Source organism: Arvicanthis niloticus, chromosome 14 (genome assembly GCF_011762505.2).
Source record: "Arvicanthis niloticus isolate mArvNil1 chromosome 14, mArvNil1.pat.X, whole genome shotgun sequence".
Taxonomy (NCBI): domain Eukaryota; kingdom Metazoa; phylum Chordata; class Mammalia; order Rodentia; family Muridae; genus Arvicanthis; species Arvicanthis niloticus.
Genome location: NC_047671.1, coordinates 32,143,152 through 32,158,596, shown reverse-complemented (window position 1 = coordinate 32,158,596; position 15,445 = coordinate 32,143,152). Strand labels below are relative to the sequence as shown.

At 45.0% G+C, this 15,445-nt stretch overlaps 1 protein-coding gene and 1 long non-coding RNA gene across 2 annotated transcripts in view; one reads left to right on the top strand and one right to left on the bottom strand.

Annotated features, from left to right (window-relative positions):
- Aldh7a1 (aldehyde dehydrogenase 7 family member A1) overlaps nt 1-15,085 on the bottom strand; it is a 33,525-nt gene extending 18,440 nt beyond the window's left edge. The window contains exons 1-6 of the mRNA XM_034518019.2: nt 14,828-15,085; nt 13,628-13,681; nt 11,850-11,915; nt 3,693-3,773; nt 2,855-2,978; nt 1,182-1,314 (exon numbers count right to left, since the gene is read on the bottom strand). Coding sequence (XP_034373910.1) covers nt 1,182-1,314; nt 2,855-2,978; nt 3,693-3,773; nt 11,850-11,915; nt 13,628-13,681; nt 14,828-15,019 — 650 coding nt within the window. The 5' untranslated portion in view covers nt 15,020-15,085. The remainder of the gene's footprint in view (nt 1-1,181; nt 1,315-2,854; nt 2,979-3,692; nt 3,774-11,849; nt 11,916-13,627; nt 13,682-14,827) is intronic.
- Nucleotides 4,366-7,309, top strand: LOC143434398 (uncharacterized). Its single transcript, XR_013103869.1, has 2 exons — nt 4,366-4,501; nt 6,661-7,309. It is a non-coding gene; the product is annotated as an uncharacterized LOC143434398 (long non-coding RNA).
- Nucleotides 15,086-15,445: the final 360 nt, after the last annotated feature.

Genomic DNA, 15,445 nt, shown 5'->3' with positions numbered 1-15,445 from the left:
ATGGATGGAACTAGAAAATATCATCCTGAGTGATGTAACCCAATCACAAAAGAACACACATGGTTATGCACTCACTGATAAGTGGATATTAGCCCAAAAGCTTGAAAAAGCTAAGATTCAACTCACAGACCACATGAAGCTCATGAAGAAGGAAGACCCAAGTGTGGACGCTTCAGTCCTTCTTAGAAGGAGTAACAAAATACTCAGGGAAGCAAATATGGAGACCAAGTGTGGGACAGAAACTGAAGGAGGGGCTGTCTGGAGACCATTCCACCTGGGTATCCATCCCATGTGCAGTCACCAAAGGTAGACACTGATGTGGATGTCAGGATGTACATGCTGACAGGAGCCTGATATAGCTGTCTCCTTAGAGGTCTGCCAGAGCCTGACACATACAGATGCTCACAGCTAACCATTGAACTGATCAGGGGGTTCCCAATGGAGGAGTTAGAGAGAAGAAGCTGAAAGAGCTGAAAGGGTTTGTGGCCCCATGAGGAGAGCAACAATACCAACCAACCAGAGCTCCCAGGGTCTAAACCACCAGCCTGGGAGCACATAGGGAAGGACCTATGGCTCCAGCTGTACATGGACAGGAGAATGGCCTCGTTGGACATAGGTGGGAGAGGAGGTCCTTGGTCCCATGAAGGCTGGATGCCCAGTGTGGGGAATTTGAGGGTGGGGAGGTGGAGGTGGGTGGGGGGTGGGTGGAGGCACATCCTCACAGAAGCAGCAGGAGGGGGGAATGGGATAGAGGGTTCCTAGGCGAGGGTGGGGTGGGGTGGGGGAGGATGGGGTAAGGGGCTAACATCTGAAATGTAATAAAATATCCATTAAAAAAAGATGAAAAAATCAATCAAGCCATCTAAACTGGGGGCAGGTCTATGGACGACTGAGCCATTAGCTTATGGAGTCTACCACCAAGTCCTTAAGTGTCAGAACGGAGGTACAACTTAGAGTAAGAACAGCTGTCAGGGAAAGGAGATTCTACTACATCCAAACATGTTGCCAATGGCCAAATACAAATTAAAACCAAGCACAATTAGCGCACGTGACTTAACGTATCCATTAAGAGAATTTGGAAGACACTTTAATATACATCTAAACCCCCTGCAGTGCAGAGCAATGGCTCTGACTATTTAGTCATCACCTTCTTACTATGACACGGGAGAATGACAACTTACCAAAGGCAGACATTCCCTGTGATCAGAGCTATGGCATTGTTCCAGCCAAACACAGCCACAGGGAAATTGAAGGCAGTGATGATTCCCACCAGGCCTAATGGATTCCACTGTTCGATGAGAGCATGGCCAGGTCCTGAGGTATATAAATATTCACTTAGCGAATATATTTGTTACAAATAAAATCCTAAGCCATTTCTCTTCAGACCAAAGAGTATTCCTGATGCTTCTGTGGATTACCTCACAGAGCCAAAGGATTAAGAACATATTATGTAATGTAAAACAGACCTGTTCATGACCACACCACTTTACCAACTGGATTGGTGTTCATTATACCTCATATCTCAAGAGCTGCAGAAGTAAGGGCATTATGGATCCCATTTGGAAGAGACATGTTGTGAAATAGTAGGAGGTTCCCCCAAGAGATGTGAGCACCGAGAGTAACATATAAACAGAGCACAGAACACGTGATTCTCAGGTCTGTGACCTTCATGTTGTCTCTTGACCTCTCTAACTTCAAGACAAGAAAGCTCATGTTACAGGCTCATGATGGATGGATTACAAAAACTTCATTCACTGTAAGGAAATTCAAAGTACGAATAGAAATGTTTCTATTTTGGCAGATGTGGTTCGTTTGGTAGACTGCTTGCCAGGCATGTACACAGTCCTGCTTTGGATCCTCGGCACAGCATCAGCTGGGTGTGGTGGCTCATGCCTATAATCCCAACATTAAGGAGTTAGAGGCAAAAAGATCAACTCAAGGTTTTTCTCAGCTCTATGGTAAGTTCCAGTCCAGCCTGGAATAGATGAGATACTGTATAAAAAACAAACAAAATCCCAAAACTTATATCTTATTGCAAACTTTAAAGCTAATCCTGCAAAGGCTTATTTTATTTTCAACAACAGCTGCGGGGATTGTAAAGAACAGAGCCAAGAGGTATTCACAAAACTGGTTGAACTTACATGCTATCACATGAAGGAAAGTGACACTTGTCATCGCTCACACTGGAAGTGGGTCCAGTAACCTCATAGCATAGCACCTGATACCAAGGCTGTCCTGTAGGTAAGCACCCCAATTCCTGCTGGGGAAGTCTGGTCTTCTCTCCTACTCTCTCTTCTTTGCCCTACTGCATCAATTCCTTGTTTAGAGGCCTCTAGAGTCTACAAAGATGCTGGAGCTACTCAGAATAAAGTCCCTCACAACGGGGATCTGTGCACTGCATCCTCTAGCTGTGCTGACACAAGGTGGTCCCTGAATAGTTCCCCCATCCACAACTGTGTGCAGCCCTCTTCCCCACTCAAAGGATTCTACCACCAGTTCCATGTCCTTCGAGGCCTGGGGTACTTCCCGGGGAGAACCTACCTGGGATAGGAAGTCCCCTACACACTTACAGTCCTGTCCTCTCATTGGTATTCTTACCACAGCTACCAACTCCGACACTACCTTCAATCCTAAAACATAACGATTTGGGGTGTATGCCTATGTGTACACACACATGGAGGCCAGAGGACAACAAAACTCAGTTTTCTTCTTCCACTCTGTGGATCCTGAGAATGGAATTGAAGTTGTCGGGCATCCTGCTAAGCCATCTCGCTGGGTCCACAGAAGAGTGAGTGTTTGAAGCTCTGTGTCACGCACGGCAGCAAGCATTAAGCTTAACTGACTCCAGGCTTACTTTCAGAAGGCAAGGTGGGTCCTCCAATCATCCTTGACAAGCCAGAAGCGTAATCACAGATGTCCACGTACTCCTGAACCTCTCCCACCCCTTCCACTAAGATTTTCCCCATCTCCAAAGACACCTAAAAACAGAAAAATCCAAGCAGAATCTGTATATTACACAGTAAGCTGAGGACAAAATAAAACATTTTATGCGGGTAATAAACTAGGAAATCTTTTCTTTTGAAATTTTTTATTTACTTGCCTTTTTGTCTTATTTTAATGTTATTATTTATTCTTTGACAATTTCATTCATGCATATAATCCATCATAACTTTTAAACCAAGTAATTTTTTTTTTTTTACTTTTCTCTCTTTCTTTTAAAAAAAAAAATGGATTTCAAAATTTGTTTTTCTTGGAGCTGGAGAGATAGCGCTGCATTTAAGAACACTGACTGCTCTCCCAGACTTCCTGAGTTTAATTCCTAGCAACCACATGGTGGCTCACAACCATCTATAGTAAAATCTGATGCCCTCTTCTGGCACAGAGGTGTACATGCAGATAGACCACTCATAAAATAAATAAATAAATCTTTTAAAACTTGTTTTTCTTAAAAATCATCATCTTAGGGCACACCTGTAAGGTTAATCTTTTTTAATCTGATCCAACCTAGTGGGGGAAGGAAGCACACAGAACTCCAGCAGTTAGGAGTCTGAGGCAGAGGGATCACTTGAGCCAAGGCTAGACAACACAGCAGAAACCTCAGTCTCAAACAAAACAAAATGTATATGAACTCAGGACAGTCTATTCTTGACTGATACTCAAGAGATCACTAAAAGACTTCAAAAGTACTTTACCAGTCTTCCCAGTAACTGGATCTTCTCCCGCAAGGCATCGCCAATCTTTCTGACTATTTCTCCTCGCTTTGGGGCAGGAATCTAAGAAAAGAGTGGAATTGTGATGTCAAAGACTATGCCTGTGTCAGAAGTGCACCAAAGAACAGACTGCACGTACATCACGAAAGGCTTTCTGGGTCACTGTGATAGGGCTGACGTCCCTGGAGCCACCTCTTCTGGGAAGTATAGACAAAACCAGCAACAGTTATGGATCTCGAAGGGGTAAGAGGTGAAGATCAGAAATTCAAGGTCACTCTCTGCTATGTAGTAAATTCCATATTAATCTCAGGGCCAATCTGGGCTGCTTCCTGAGACCTTTTCTTAAAGGAATAATTAATAAATAAGGAAAGAAAGCACCTCCTGCAGATCATAGGCTGGAACCCCACTCCCCACCCCTCCTTATAACACCCCACTCCATCCTTCAGAGCCCCACTGAGCTGCAAGCTGAAGGCTCCACTTTGCTCTTTCCCCAGAGCACCGGTACTTCTTAGTGGAGGACAGCATGGGAATGTATCATGTTGGAAACATTCTTACTCTGGGAGCAGGCAGCTCTACATCTGGCAACTGAGCTTGTAAGTGTGTTGAAACACACAGATGAAACAGCAACCATTATACACTTTTCCTAACAGAGATAACCCATTAGAACGTGACATGTGAACTACACAACAGCCATAAAAAGAACAGTCTCTGAAACGAATGGATGGACATGTAAGAAAAGCATAGAGGAGCTTCAATGGCGTTAACACTAAGTACAAGACAGTACACCTAAGGTAAGCAACGCTTTGCTTCAACTTGGACTCTGTACCAAAATGTCAGCAGTGGCAAGTCCTTAGAATTATAGCTAAGGTCCACTTTTATTTATCTATTTTATATTTATGGATGTTTTGACTGCATGTATGTCTGTGCACCGTGTGTGCCCAATGCCCTCAGAAGCCAGAAGAGGGTGTCTGATCTTTATAGATGGTTGTGAGCCACTGTGTAGGTGCTGGAAACCAAGCTCAGTTCCCCTGCAAGAGCAACCAGTGCTCTTCACCACTGAGCCTTCCCTCCACTCCCACTTACCATATTTTATACAACCGTAAAGTTTTCTTTTCTAAAAAAAATTTTATTTTAGTTTTATGTGTATCTGTGTGTGCAGTACGCTCATGCATGTGAGTACCTGTGGAAGCCAGATGGCACCAGATCCCTTGTAATTAAAGCTACAGGCCTCTGAGAGCTGCCTAAAATGGGTGCTGGGAACCACTCTCTAGTCTGCTACGAGCAGCACTCAACCACTGAGCCAGCCCTCCAACACCAAAAATAGGTATTTATGTAGATTTTCTGTGTGAGGGACTGATGGGGGGGGGGGTCAGAGGACAACCTGCAAACTTGAAGTAGTTGGTTTTTTCCTTCCACCATGTAGGTCTTGGGGATAGATCTTGGGTTGTCAGGCTTGGCAGCAGCTGCCTGTTCCCACTGAGTCATCTTGCCAAGTCAGTCATCTTTATGATACATGTCCTCCTTGTAACATTAACTGAATAGCACAGAGCCCATCCTTCCTAGAAGAGCACAGGTGTTGTCATATTTATGAATTTAGCTGACATGGTTGACAGTCAAGCCACGCTGTCAAACATCAGCTGAGATCAAGTACATATGTCCTCTACCTTCCATAAGTTAGTCATTGTTAAAAAATAGTTATGATTTATTTTATGTGTAGGTATGTGCCTCAGTGTATGCACGTGCACTGTATGTGTGCAGGAGCCCACAGAAGTCAGCAGAGGGCCTCTGATCTCCTGAAACTGGACTTACAGGCAGTTGTGAGCTGCCACGCGGGTGCTGAGAACTGAACCCGATCTTCTGCGGAAGTAGTAAGTGCTCTTAAGCACTGGGTCATCTCTCCAGTCCCATGGGGTACACACTTAATTTACTCCAATCAGTCTCATGCCTACTAAACAACTGCCTGGGGGCATCAATGTAAACAAGGGAGCTGTAATTCTTGTGCACTAGAAGGATAATTCAGTCAAGCGGCAGAGATAGGAAGTGAAGGACTACATGAAGGGGAGCAAGGTTGTACAGTTGGAGCAGGACCTGTCAATCAGTGTTACTATGGGAGACAGGAGGAAGGCCTTTAAAAGGTAGAGCAAAGACTTAAAACATGACTGTTATCAGCCAAGTGAAATCAGAGAAGTGCAGGGCCTATACAAAGGCCAAAGGCAGAGAGAATGTAGTCATTTTCAAGGGCAAAGAGCACAGAGAAGCAAGAGAAGAAAAGAAGCCACATGGCCAAGGGCCAAAGATCTAACAAAAGGCATGGATCACAGTAGATTTTTAAAAGGAGAAAAAAAAAAAAAAAAAAAAAAAAACATCAAAATACACTTCAGTATATTGCTCTAGGTCCAGCTGTAGAAAGTAACTGCAGAGAGACAGGTCTCGTGAAGATCATTGGTTTAGACAAGAGCTAGTATGAAGATGGCAATAGACAGTGTTGTAGTTTGCAGTGTATTTCCAGGATAGATGCTAATGTCAGGGGTTAATGGGGTTTGCAAGTGGGACCCTAGGGATAGGTGAAGTCTAAGGGAAGAAGCTTATGGCTTCATTACGGCCTATAGGAGGAAGAGTGACCTACCTGAGTAGGATGTCTGTCCTGTCTTGAGATTTTATTATATAATCACAAAGACTATCACCAGATGTGGCCCCTCAGCTCAGGACTCCCCAGCCCCCAACCCTATAAAACAATTAATATCTTTATAAATTACCTTGTGCCTAGTACTCACTTAGAGCAACAGAAACCAGACTAAGACATAGCCATGTATTTTTAAATGTTCGAAGTTTGATAGTTTGATTCACCACTGATTATTGGTCAGCCATGCAGTTTTCCCAACCAGACTCTATGCCAGAACACACTAATGAACAACATCACCTAACCCGGCATCCTTTGCTTTCGTTTCAGCTTCCCAGATTATCCTGAGGAAGGACACGGAGTGAGAGAGCATGAGTTAGGGTTTGAAGAGGACAGGAAGAAAGGAATAAGGAACGTGGAAGAGCGCCACATTTCTACTACACAACTGACTCCAAGAAGAGAGCATCAATAACACGCGTAGCTGCAGTCACAGTTCGGTTGGTAAGATCCTTGCCTAGCATAAGTAAGGCCATGTGTTCAATAACTGTCACTGCACAAAGTCGGACATGTTAGCAAAGCACTCAGGAGAAAAAGCAGAGAGATCAGAGGTAGCAGCCAGTCTGGGATACACAAAACTCGACCTAGCTCAGTGGACAAAAGTGCCCGCTGCCATGTGGTTGCTTCACTCCTGGACTGCGATTTTCAGTGGGAGATGGAAATTTTTCAGAGAACTGAACTGTGGAAAATGACCTTTCCTTATAAAATCTAAGGGTCTGGACCAAAAGAAGAACATCATGTTTGTAGTCAAGATGACAGAGTGAGAGTAACAGTTAACTCCAAAGGTGGCTTCACTGGAGAGAAAGAAAGTATCTTGAGCAAGACGGTATTGTCAGAAGATCCCAGGAACATTCTAATTTTCATCAGCAGTTAATAAAGTTACTCATACAGAAGTGTACGCAACAGACACTGCTCCTTTTGATTCTGTTTGTACTTTTTGGCCCGGGACATGAGTTTTCAAGGGACATCGTCTGTACCAGCTTCATTAAAATAAACAATATTTGTAAAAAAAAAAAAAAAAAAAAAAAAAAAAAAAAGTGCCCGCTGCCAAGCCTAAAGACTTGAGTTCGATCCCCAGAACCCACATGGCAAACGGAGAGAAGTGACCTCTATGTGTGCATGGCACATGAGTAACCACCCACATACGTACACAAGATAAATTTTTACAAGTAGTTATAAAAGTTGAGGGGTGGGGCTTGGCAGTTAAGTGTTCTTGCTGCTCTTACAGAGGATCAGAGCAATATTCTTGCCATCTCCACATGGCACCTGGAAACTGTCATTCCAGCTCCAAGGGGACTGACCCCTCTTCCAATGGTACCAGGCATACACACAGTATACACATACATATAAAATGAAGTAAATAAATCTTTTTTTTTTAAACTGGGAAAAGAAAAACCTCCAGAACCCTGTCCCCAGGTTCACATGAGAAGTCCTTAGCACTGTATACTCCCCCACCACCACCCAAGAACTAACTCTCTTCTAGAATAGACACAAGGCAGCACGTGGAAGGAAGGACACAGACTGAGGGTACACTGATACATGGCTTTAGTTTCAGCTCTGGGAAAGCTCAGATGGCGCTCGCCCAGGATGTCAAGTCCACCTTGTGTAACAATGAGATCTGCTCATAAAGAAACAATCAAATGGGAACATTGATACATAATGTGCCAAACCGGCACACACACAGCTCCAGTGATCTGGTTTGTTTCTCTTTGCAGTTAGGAGAAAGGATCCATTTCGGACCTCAAGGGACAAAAGAGTCTCTGGCTCTTCATCACCAGCAACAGAGGGGAAACTGAGGACACACAAGAGACATGGAGGAGCAAGACGAGGAAAGTCCTAGATAGAGCTCATTCGTGAGAAGGCAACAAGTCTCAGTCCTAGCCAGGTTCTCTGTGGTAGCTGTAATCAAGAAAAAGAAATCTGTTTTCAGCCAGGCATGGAGGTGTGTACCTCTAACCTAGCACTGGGGAGGTGAAGGCAGAACTCAAGGCTAGCAATGGCTATATCAAGCTGGAGGCTGCCCTAAGCTACGTTAAACCCTCTCTCAAATTAAATAGATAAAGCAGCTTTTACAAATTACTTATCTTTTATATTTATCTTTGTTGTTGTTTGTTTGTTTGTTTCTGGCATACTTCTGTGAACTTTTTCCTTTGTATTTACTCTTCTCTCATATAGTACGACCCAATGGCAGTTTCCCTTCCTCCCTCCTGTCTGTCTCTCCCTCCATCTCTCCTCAGAAAAGAGCAAGCCTTTCAGGGACACCAAGCAAATACTGCATAACAAGCTACAGTAAGACCAGGCACATGTTCTCATACCAAGGCTGGGCAAGGCAACCCAGCAGGAGGAACAGGGTCCCATAGGCAGATAAGAGAGTCAGAGACAGCCCCTGCTCCCACTCTTAGAAATCTCCTAAGAACACCAAGCTACACAACCATAACATATACACAGAGGACCTGTCAGACCCACACAGGCTTCTTGATCTCTGTGAGCCCACTTGAGTAACGCTCAGTTGATTCTGTAGGATGAGTCCTTGTGGTGTGTGTCATGGATCCCTCTGGCTCTGCTGATCCTTCCTCCCCTCCTCTGCAGGACTGCCTGAGCTCTGCCTGACATTTGGCTGTAGAACTCTGCAACTGTTTCCTTCATTATACCTTGTTTTATCTCCCTTAAAGAGAAATGTTCGCTTTCAAGTTTCTAGGCATAACCGGAATGAAGCAAACCAGTGTTCTGTTGTGATGCAGGCAAAGCCAACGGAAGGAAAGAGGACAGCAGAGAGCCTCATGGGAAGGATCCTTCAGAGGCTGTAGACCAGGACAGCCTGCTCTGATGTTTGTCTGAGGCCCAGCTATGCCTTCTCTAAGTCCCTGCCACATTGCCTAGAGCCCAAGAGGACAGTTAGAAAAAGCTGTATCTGCACTAATCTTTGAACTCAGTTGCTCAACTCCAATTCCAACAAGTTGATCCTTTACTGGCCCAGCTCACTCATCTAAGAGTGACCTTCCTGACTTACTCAGCAACTCGGTCTGGAGCTCAAAAATGTGCAAGCTGCTGAAGGAATGCCGAACACACAATCTGGCACTGTGAGATTAAGACATCGTCCGAGTCGAAACAGAGATCCCAAACTCAAAAACAGCAACAAAACAATATAGCACAATAAATAGCTCGGAAAGACTATCATGACAGGGACCACTGCAGCAAGGGAGACAGACTGAACATCAGCTGAGGAGGGAACCGAGATGGCTGCTCTGCAGGTTAAAGGGGCTTGCTGCTCAAGCCTGGTGACCTGAGTTTGAATCCCCAGAACCACAGAAGATGGAAGGAAGGAACCAACTCTACAAAGTCGACCTCTGACCTCCATATGCACATCGTGGGGCATGTGTACACATATCACCACCATCATTATAACAATCATAAACAAAAAGTGCTTTAAATCAGTTTAGGAAGACAGGCCCTCAAACCACACAAACTAATCTTAAACATTTTCTTATTTACTCTAGATAAACACACATGGGCATAAATGTTTCCGTTTAAAAGACATGTGAATGAGTCTAGCATTAGAGAGACTGAAGCACAAAAGAAAAGAAAGCAAGCAAGCAAGAAAGGTAGATAGGTCAGGATCGGAGGGATGTCTCAGCAATTAAGGGCACTTGTTGCTCTTACAGAGGACCCAGGTTCAGTTTCCAACACCCACAAGGCAGCTCACTATCTGTAACTCCAATTCCAAGGGATCCAGGGCCCTCTTCTGACCTCTGAAGGCACTAGGCATGCCTGTGGTACACAAACATATACTCAAGCAAAACTCTCATATGCATAAAATAAATAAATCTCTTTTTGAAATGTTTTGGACATGTAGGGTGGCACATGCCCTTAATCCCAGCACTCAGGAGACAGAGGCAAGAGGATCTATGTGAGTGTGAGGCCAGTCTGGTCTATAGAGCAAGTTGTCCAGGACAACCAGGACAAACAGAGAAAGTTTACTGTGCTGGGAGAGGTGGCTCAGTGATTAAGACCACTTGGTTTGCAATCTTAAGGAAGACTCCTGTCAAATGCCAGTAACCTCGCTGCATGAGTGGGGCAGAGACAGGAGGATTGTGGGATTTGCTTGCTGGCTTCCAACCTAGTAAATACCCTGCTTCAGAGGAACAAGCAGAAAGTGATCAAGAAGGATATCTGATGTCCTCTTCTAGCCTCTGTGCACACATGCACGCATGCACAGGCACATACACACAACACACAAATAAACAAACGCCTTTTTGAAGGACCAGTGAGAGGCCTCAGTGGATAAAGATACATCCTTGGCAATGTGTGTTTGATTCCCAGGACCCACGTGAAGGCAAAGAGAACTGACTCCAAAGTTGTCTTCTGAACGCCACACAGACTCTGCGATACATGTGTGAACATATACTGACTTGTGTGCACACAGACACACAATAATAAACACCAGTAAGTATGTATTATCTTATGCTGATATATTATACAGTGTGATCCTAAAACTGTATATGGTTCATATAACACGTATAGAAGAATCACAACTATGATGTAAACACAGGAGAGCTGGGAAAGAAATGCCAGAAAGCAGCTGATATCCATCTGTACTGAAGACGCTGGGATGATGAAGACTAAATTTGGTTGTCTTACTGCATTGTCCTTAAACCAAACCAAAACAAAATAAAACAAACAAACAAACAAACAAACAAACAAAAGCCAGGCAGCTGTTGAGATAGCTAAATGGGTAGGGCACCTGCCAGCAAGCCTGATGGTCTAAGTGTAACCCCCACACATGAGATTATGATAGAGGTGCTTGCCATGTGCCAGTTCTGCCATGAAGACCTCCCAACAATACATGATCTAGAGATTTAATCCTCACAGCAACTCCAGAAGGTGGGCTCTCGCAGCCTCCCCTCTTTGTGAAAACCCACAGGTGGAAGTAGAAGGATGCTGGAAGATTCAGGCGATTCCTTCTCTCCTCTCCTCCCTACTCCACACCCACCTAGCAGCGGATGAGTGAGGCCCAGCCCAGCAGCCCTGACAATTCTCACTTTGGCTCTGTTAACCCATGGATGGATGGTGTTCAGAGATGAAGGAGGCAGATTCTGCCTCTTCATCAAAAGGAGCTCCTTAGCTCTGGGAAAATGCTCTGGAGTCAGACATGCTATGAGACATTCTGTCCCTGGTCATTCTCAGAGGAGAGGCAGAGGATCAGAGAACAAAGAGCTCCCCTTTTTTTGCTCAATTAGAGGTTTGGGGGAGAATATTCATGACACTGTTCACAGGAGCTTTCATTTTGAAGTTACCCATTCTTCTGATCCCAAATGAGAAGGACACTGGTTTTAAAATACCCAGGAGGAAACCAGCAGAGTCCTCAAGAATGCACATTTCAGCACTTTCCCATGCTCTTCCGTCTTTCATAAGTACATCAGGTGACCTGTTCTGCAGTGGGGGGCCATAAATGCCATACTTACATCTGCCCAGATGTTCCAAGCTTTCTTGGCTTTCCCTATGGTTTCTTCATAGTCTTTCATGCTGGCCTAAGTCAAGAATGAGAGTGAGAGAAAAGGAATGAGAAAGTATAAGTGAGAAAGAAAAAAAAAAAAAAAAAAAAAGCTGTGTCTGCAAATACTGATTGGCTGATTAGAACTGCACACAGGGCCAGTTGGTGTTGGTGCACACCTTTGATCCCAACACTCGGGAAGCAGAGGCAGGTGGACTCTGTGAGTTTAAGACCAGCCTGGCCTACAGAGAGAGTTCTAGAACAACCAGGGCTACACAGTGAAACCCTGTCTCAAAAAAACAAGAATGAATCAATTAAGTAAGTAATCAATGCAGAGAGGTTGAGCCTAATTACCTTATTCTGGGCTAGTTTTCAACCCCCTGAATAAGCCATTCCTTGCCCACCCTGGTGTCTGTCAGAACTCCCATTCCATGACTTAAGAACTGACATCCTGTGACTAACCAATAAAAACCTTTTGGAATCTATCAGCTTAGCAGATCACTAGTTTCCACCAAGCCAAAAGCTAAAGAATGCCATCAGCAGACAGTGTCCCCATCTTACCGTAACCACCACTCTGAGTTGTACCAATGTATTTTTTAACTGCTTTGGTATATGACTCTATCTTTCTGCAACTATAAAACTCTATAGAGCGGGGCGGTGGTGGTGCACGCCTTTATTCCCAGCACTTGGGAGGCAGAGGCAGGCGCATTTCTGAGTTTGAGGCCAGCCTGGTCTACAGAGTGAGTTCCAGGACAGCCAAAGGCTATACAGAGAAACCCTGTCTCGAAAAACCAAAAAAAAAAAAAAAAAAAAAAAATTCTATAGAGAGGCTTCCCTGGGGGAAACAACCTGCATTTCCCAGGCATGATGGTCACTCAAATTTGGCTCCAGAATAAGCTATTTCCTGTTCCCTTTACGGTGAGAGCTATGGTTTTCACACTGACCACACATACTCGCCTTCTAGAATATACAAATATCTTTGCAAAAGAAGTGGCAATTTTCTTGCTGTCCCTAAGACTCCTGGATGATAATGATTTCAAAAGCCTATGATCCTAAAGTCTATTTACAAAGCTGGAGTAGTGGCCCAGAGGCCAAGCTCATCTCTGGCATGGTTGAAGCCCCGGATTCAACTCCCAACATGGGAAGCAGGGGATGTGTATTAAAATTAAACTAAAGTGTAAATAGAAGAAAACAGCTAGAATCGAATAGAGGAAAAGACAACCCAGCCGTGCTGTAAAGCCTTGCTTTTTAAATTGAGGTCTAGCCTCATCTAGATGACCCATATTAGAAAGTTCAACCTTGGGCTCCAACCAAGATTTGAAGAATCAGAACCTCCATTCTAAAAAAAAAAAAAAAAAAAACCTCTGGAGTTGACTCAGAAGCAATACCCAGAGGGAGACTAGGAATGTAGTCCAACTTGTCTAGCATGGATGGAGCTCTGGGTTCAAGCCCCAACATAAACTGAGTACAGTCCTGCAGGCCTATAGCTAAGTTCAAAGTCACTGTTAACTATACAGTATGATCAACCCTAGCCTGGGCTACATCTGATCTTCTATCCAAAGAACAATAAAGAGACCTTTTGCCTTATCCTCTCTGATTCACCTTTTCTAGCTAATTCCACAAAGCAAGAGTGGGTAGTCTCCATAGACAGTCTCAGAATGAAAAAGAACTGTGTGATTCTGTACATCCGTGCTGCCTCTAAAGAACACCAGCACAGCTCACTGTGACAGCTTGAATTTTACAACTTACCTGTCGGACTCTTGCTATTGGCTCATTGTTAGCAGGACAATAGGTCGTAATTACCTTGAAACACACAAACAAAAAGTGACAATCATACATAAAAATTATAATCATTCCCAAAATAGAAAAATAAAAGCAAAATGGGAGCCTTCGGACTAACTTCTGCTATGACTACTGCACTCTTCAGAACAGTCTTGGGTTTCTCACCTACTCATTAGGGACTTTCTATAAGATCCATGAGTTGGTCATTTAAATACTACATTCAAAGGCATATACACAACATGCCTAATCCTCAATGCAGCCACAACTGACAAGTTTAACGTACTGCCTTCCTACCTTACTCTGCCCACCCTCTGGTCTGAAAACAGAACGCCTAAGTCCAGACAAACTACAAAAAGGCCTGTGTTAATGAAACCGGAGAGTCTCCAGAAAAAAAAAAAAAAAAAAAGACAAAATGAAAGAGCACCTAAAAGATTAGGCTTTATCAAAAGACACTAATAACTAGATGACGCCACAGAGAAGCAGTCGGAGGACTCAGGTAGAGTGCTTGCCACAGGTACACGTACACACACGTGTACACACACACACACACACACACACAGGCACGCGCGCGCGCGCGCGCCCTGGGTTCAAGTCCAAACACCAAAAAGACTCCCACAATTTCATGGTAACAGTTAAATCACCTGTATCTCCTACAGCCCAGGGTAGCCAAAAAGCTGCTTTTCCTGTAACAAAGCAGGTTCTAGTAGAGTTGAAATGTCATGTTTCTGAAAAAGCTTTATTTCCCTTGAAAGTGACACTCTGCTAAGTTTGGGGTAACCAGAACCTTACCTGTCCACTGAATATTTTATCACGGTGCTAAGTCTGGGCAATAAATACTGAAAATCAAGTCTTCAAGGGGAGAAAGTTCACAAGATTTCAGCCAGGACGAGCTCGTTACACATCCCAAGCAAGACTGCCATACGGTTTAAGAAAGCATTGAAGTTTAGCTCCTAGCAGCTCCCAAACGCCATCGATTCCTCAAAGCGCTAAAATCTAAATTCGATTCTTCTTGCCTTTCTCCATGAGAAAACTTCAGCTGTACAACTTTAGAACTTCCCATCCCGGTCTATCCTCCCTCAGCTCCAGTTGGGAGATGGGAAGGGAGTCGCCCGCCTTTGCGGCCTCCTGGGCAAACCTTGGCTACAATTTTCCGGGACGCCAGCATACCTCTCCCCGGCCTCCCCAGCTTCCATTATACACTCCATCGTTTTCCTCGCGGAGCCCCAGGTCTTGCAGCCAGGCATACTGGGGATGATGGATCAGCAGAGTGGACATGAGGGCGGCCGGCCTGCTCCAAGGGCGGGAAAGCTTGCTGCCTTTCACAGTCTGCACGCAGAGCCTGCGAGCCTGACGCCACATAACGAGCTCAGCACGCCAGAAGCCCCTACCGCAGGGCAGTCCGGGAAATACAGCCCCGCCCCCAGCCCAGGAGAGTCCATTTGGCAGACCCCGCCCCCTGCCCGGTTCATTGCGAGGCCGTCCCCCAGCCCCCTTCTGCGAGCGCTCATTGGGCAGACCCCTCCCCCGGAATCCCATTGGACAGCGTCGCTCCACCCCAACACGCCCCCTGCCCACTCCCCATCCTCTCCCTCTGGGCTCGTCCGGATCTTACACTCTGGATAAGGTGGCTGCCTCAGGGTCTGGGGCGGGGACGGGGCTAAGGGGGCGGGGACTGCGCCACCCGCTACTTCTGAAGTCCGCTAAGTGCGAGCCGAGCTTTCAAATCACCGCACGCTGCTGGGCGGTACTACGCTCAGGGCTCCGGTGTTCTGGGCATGCTCATTC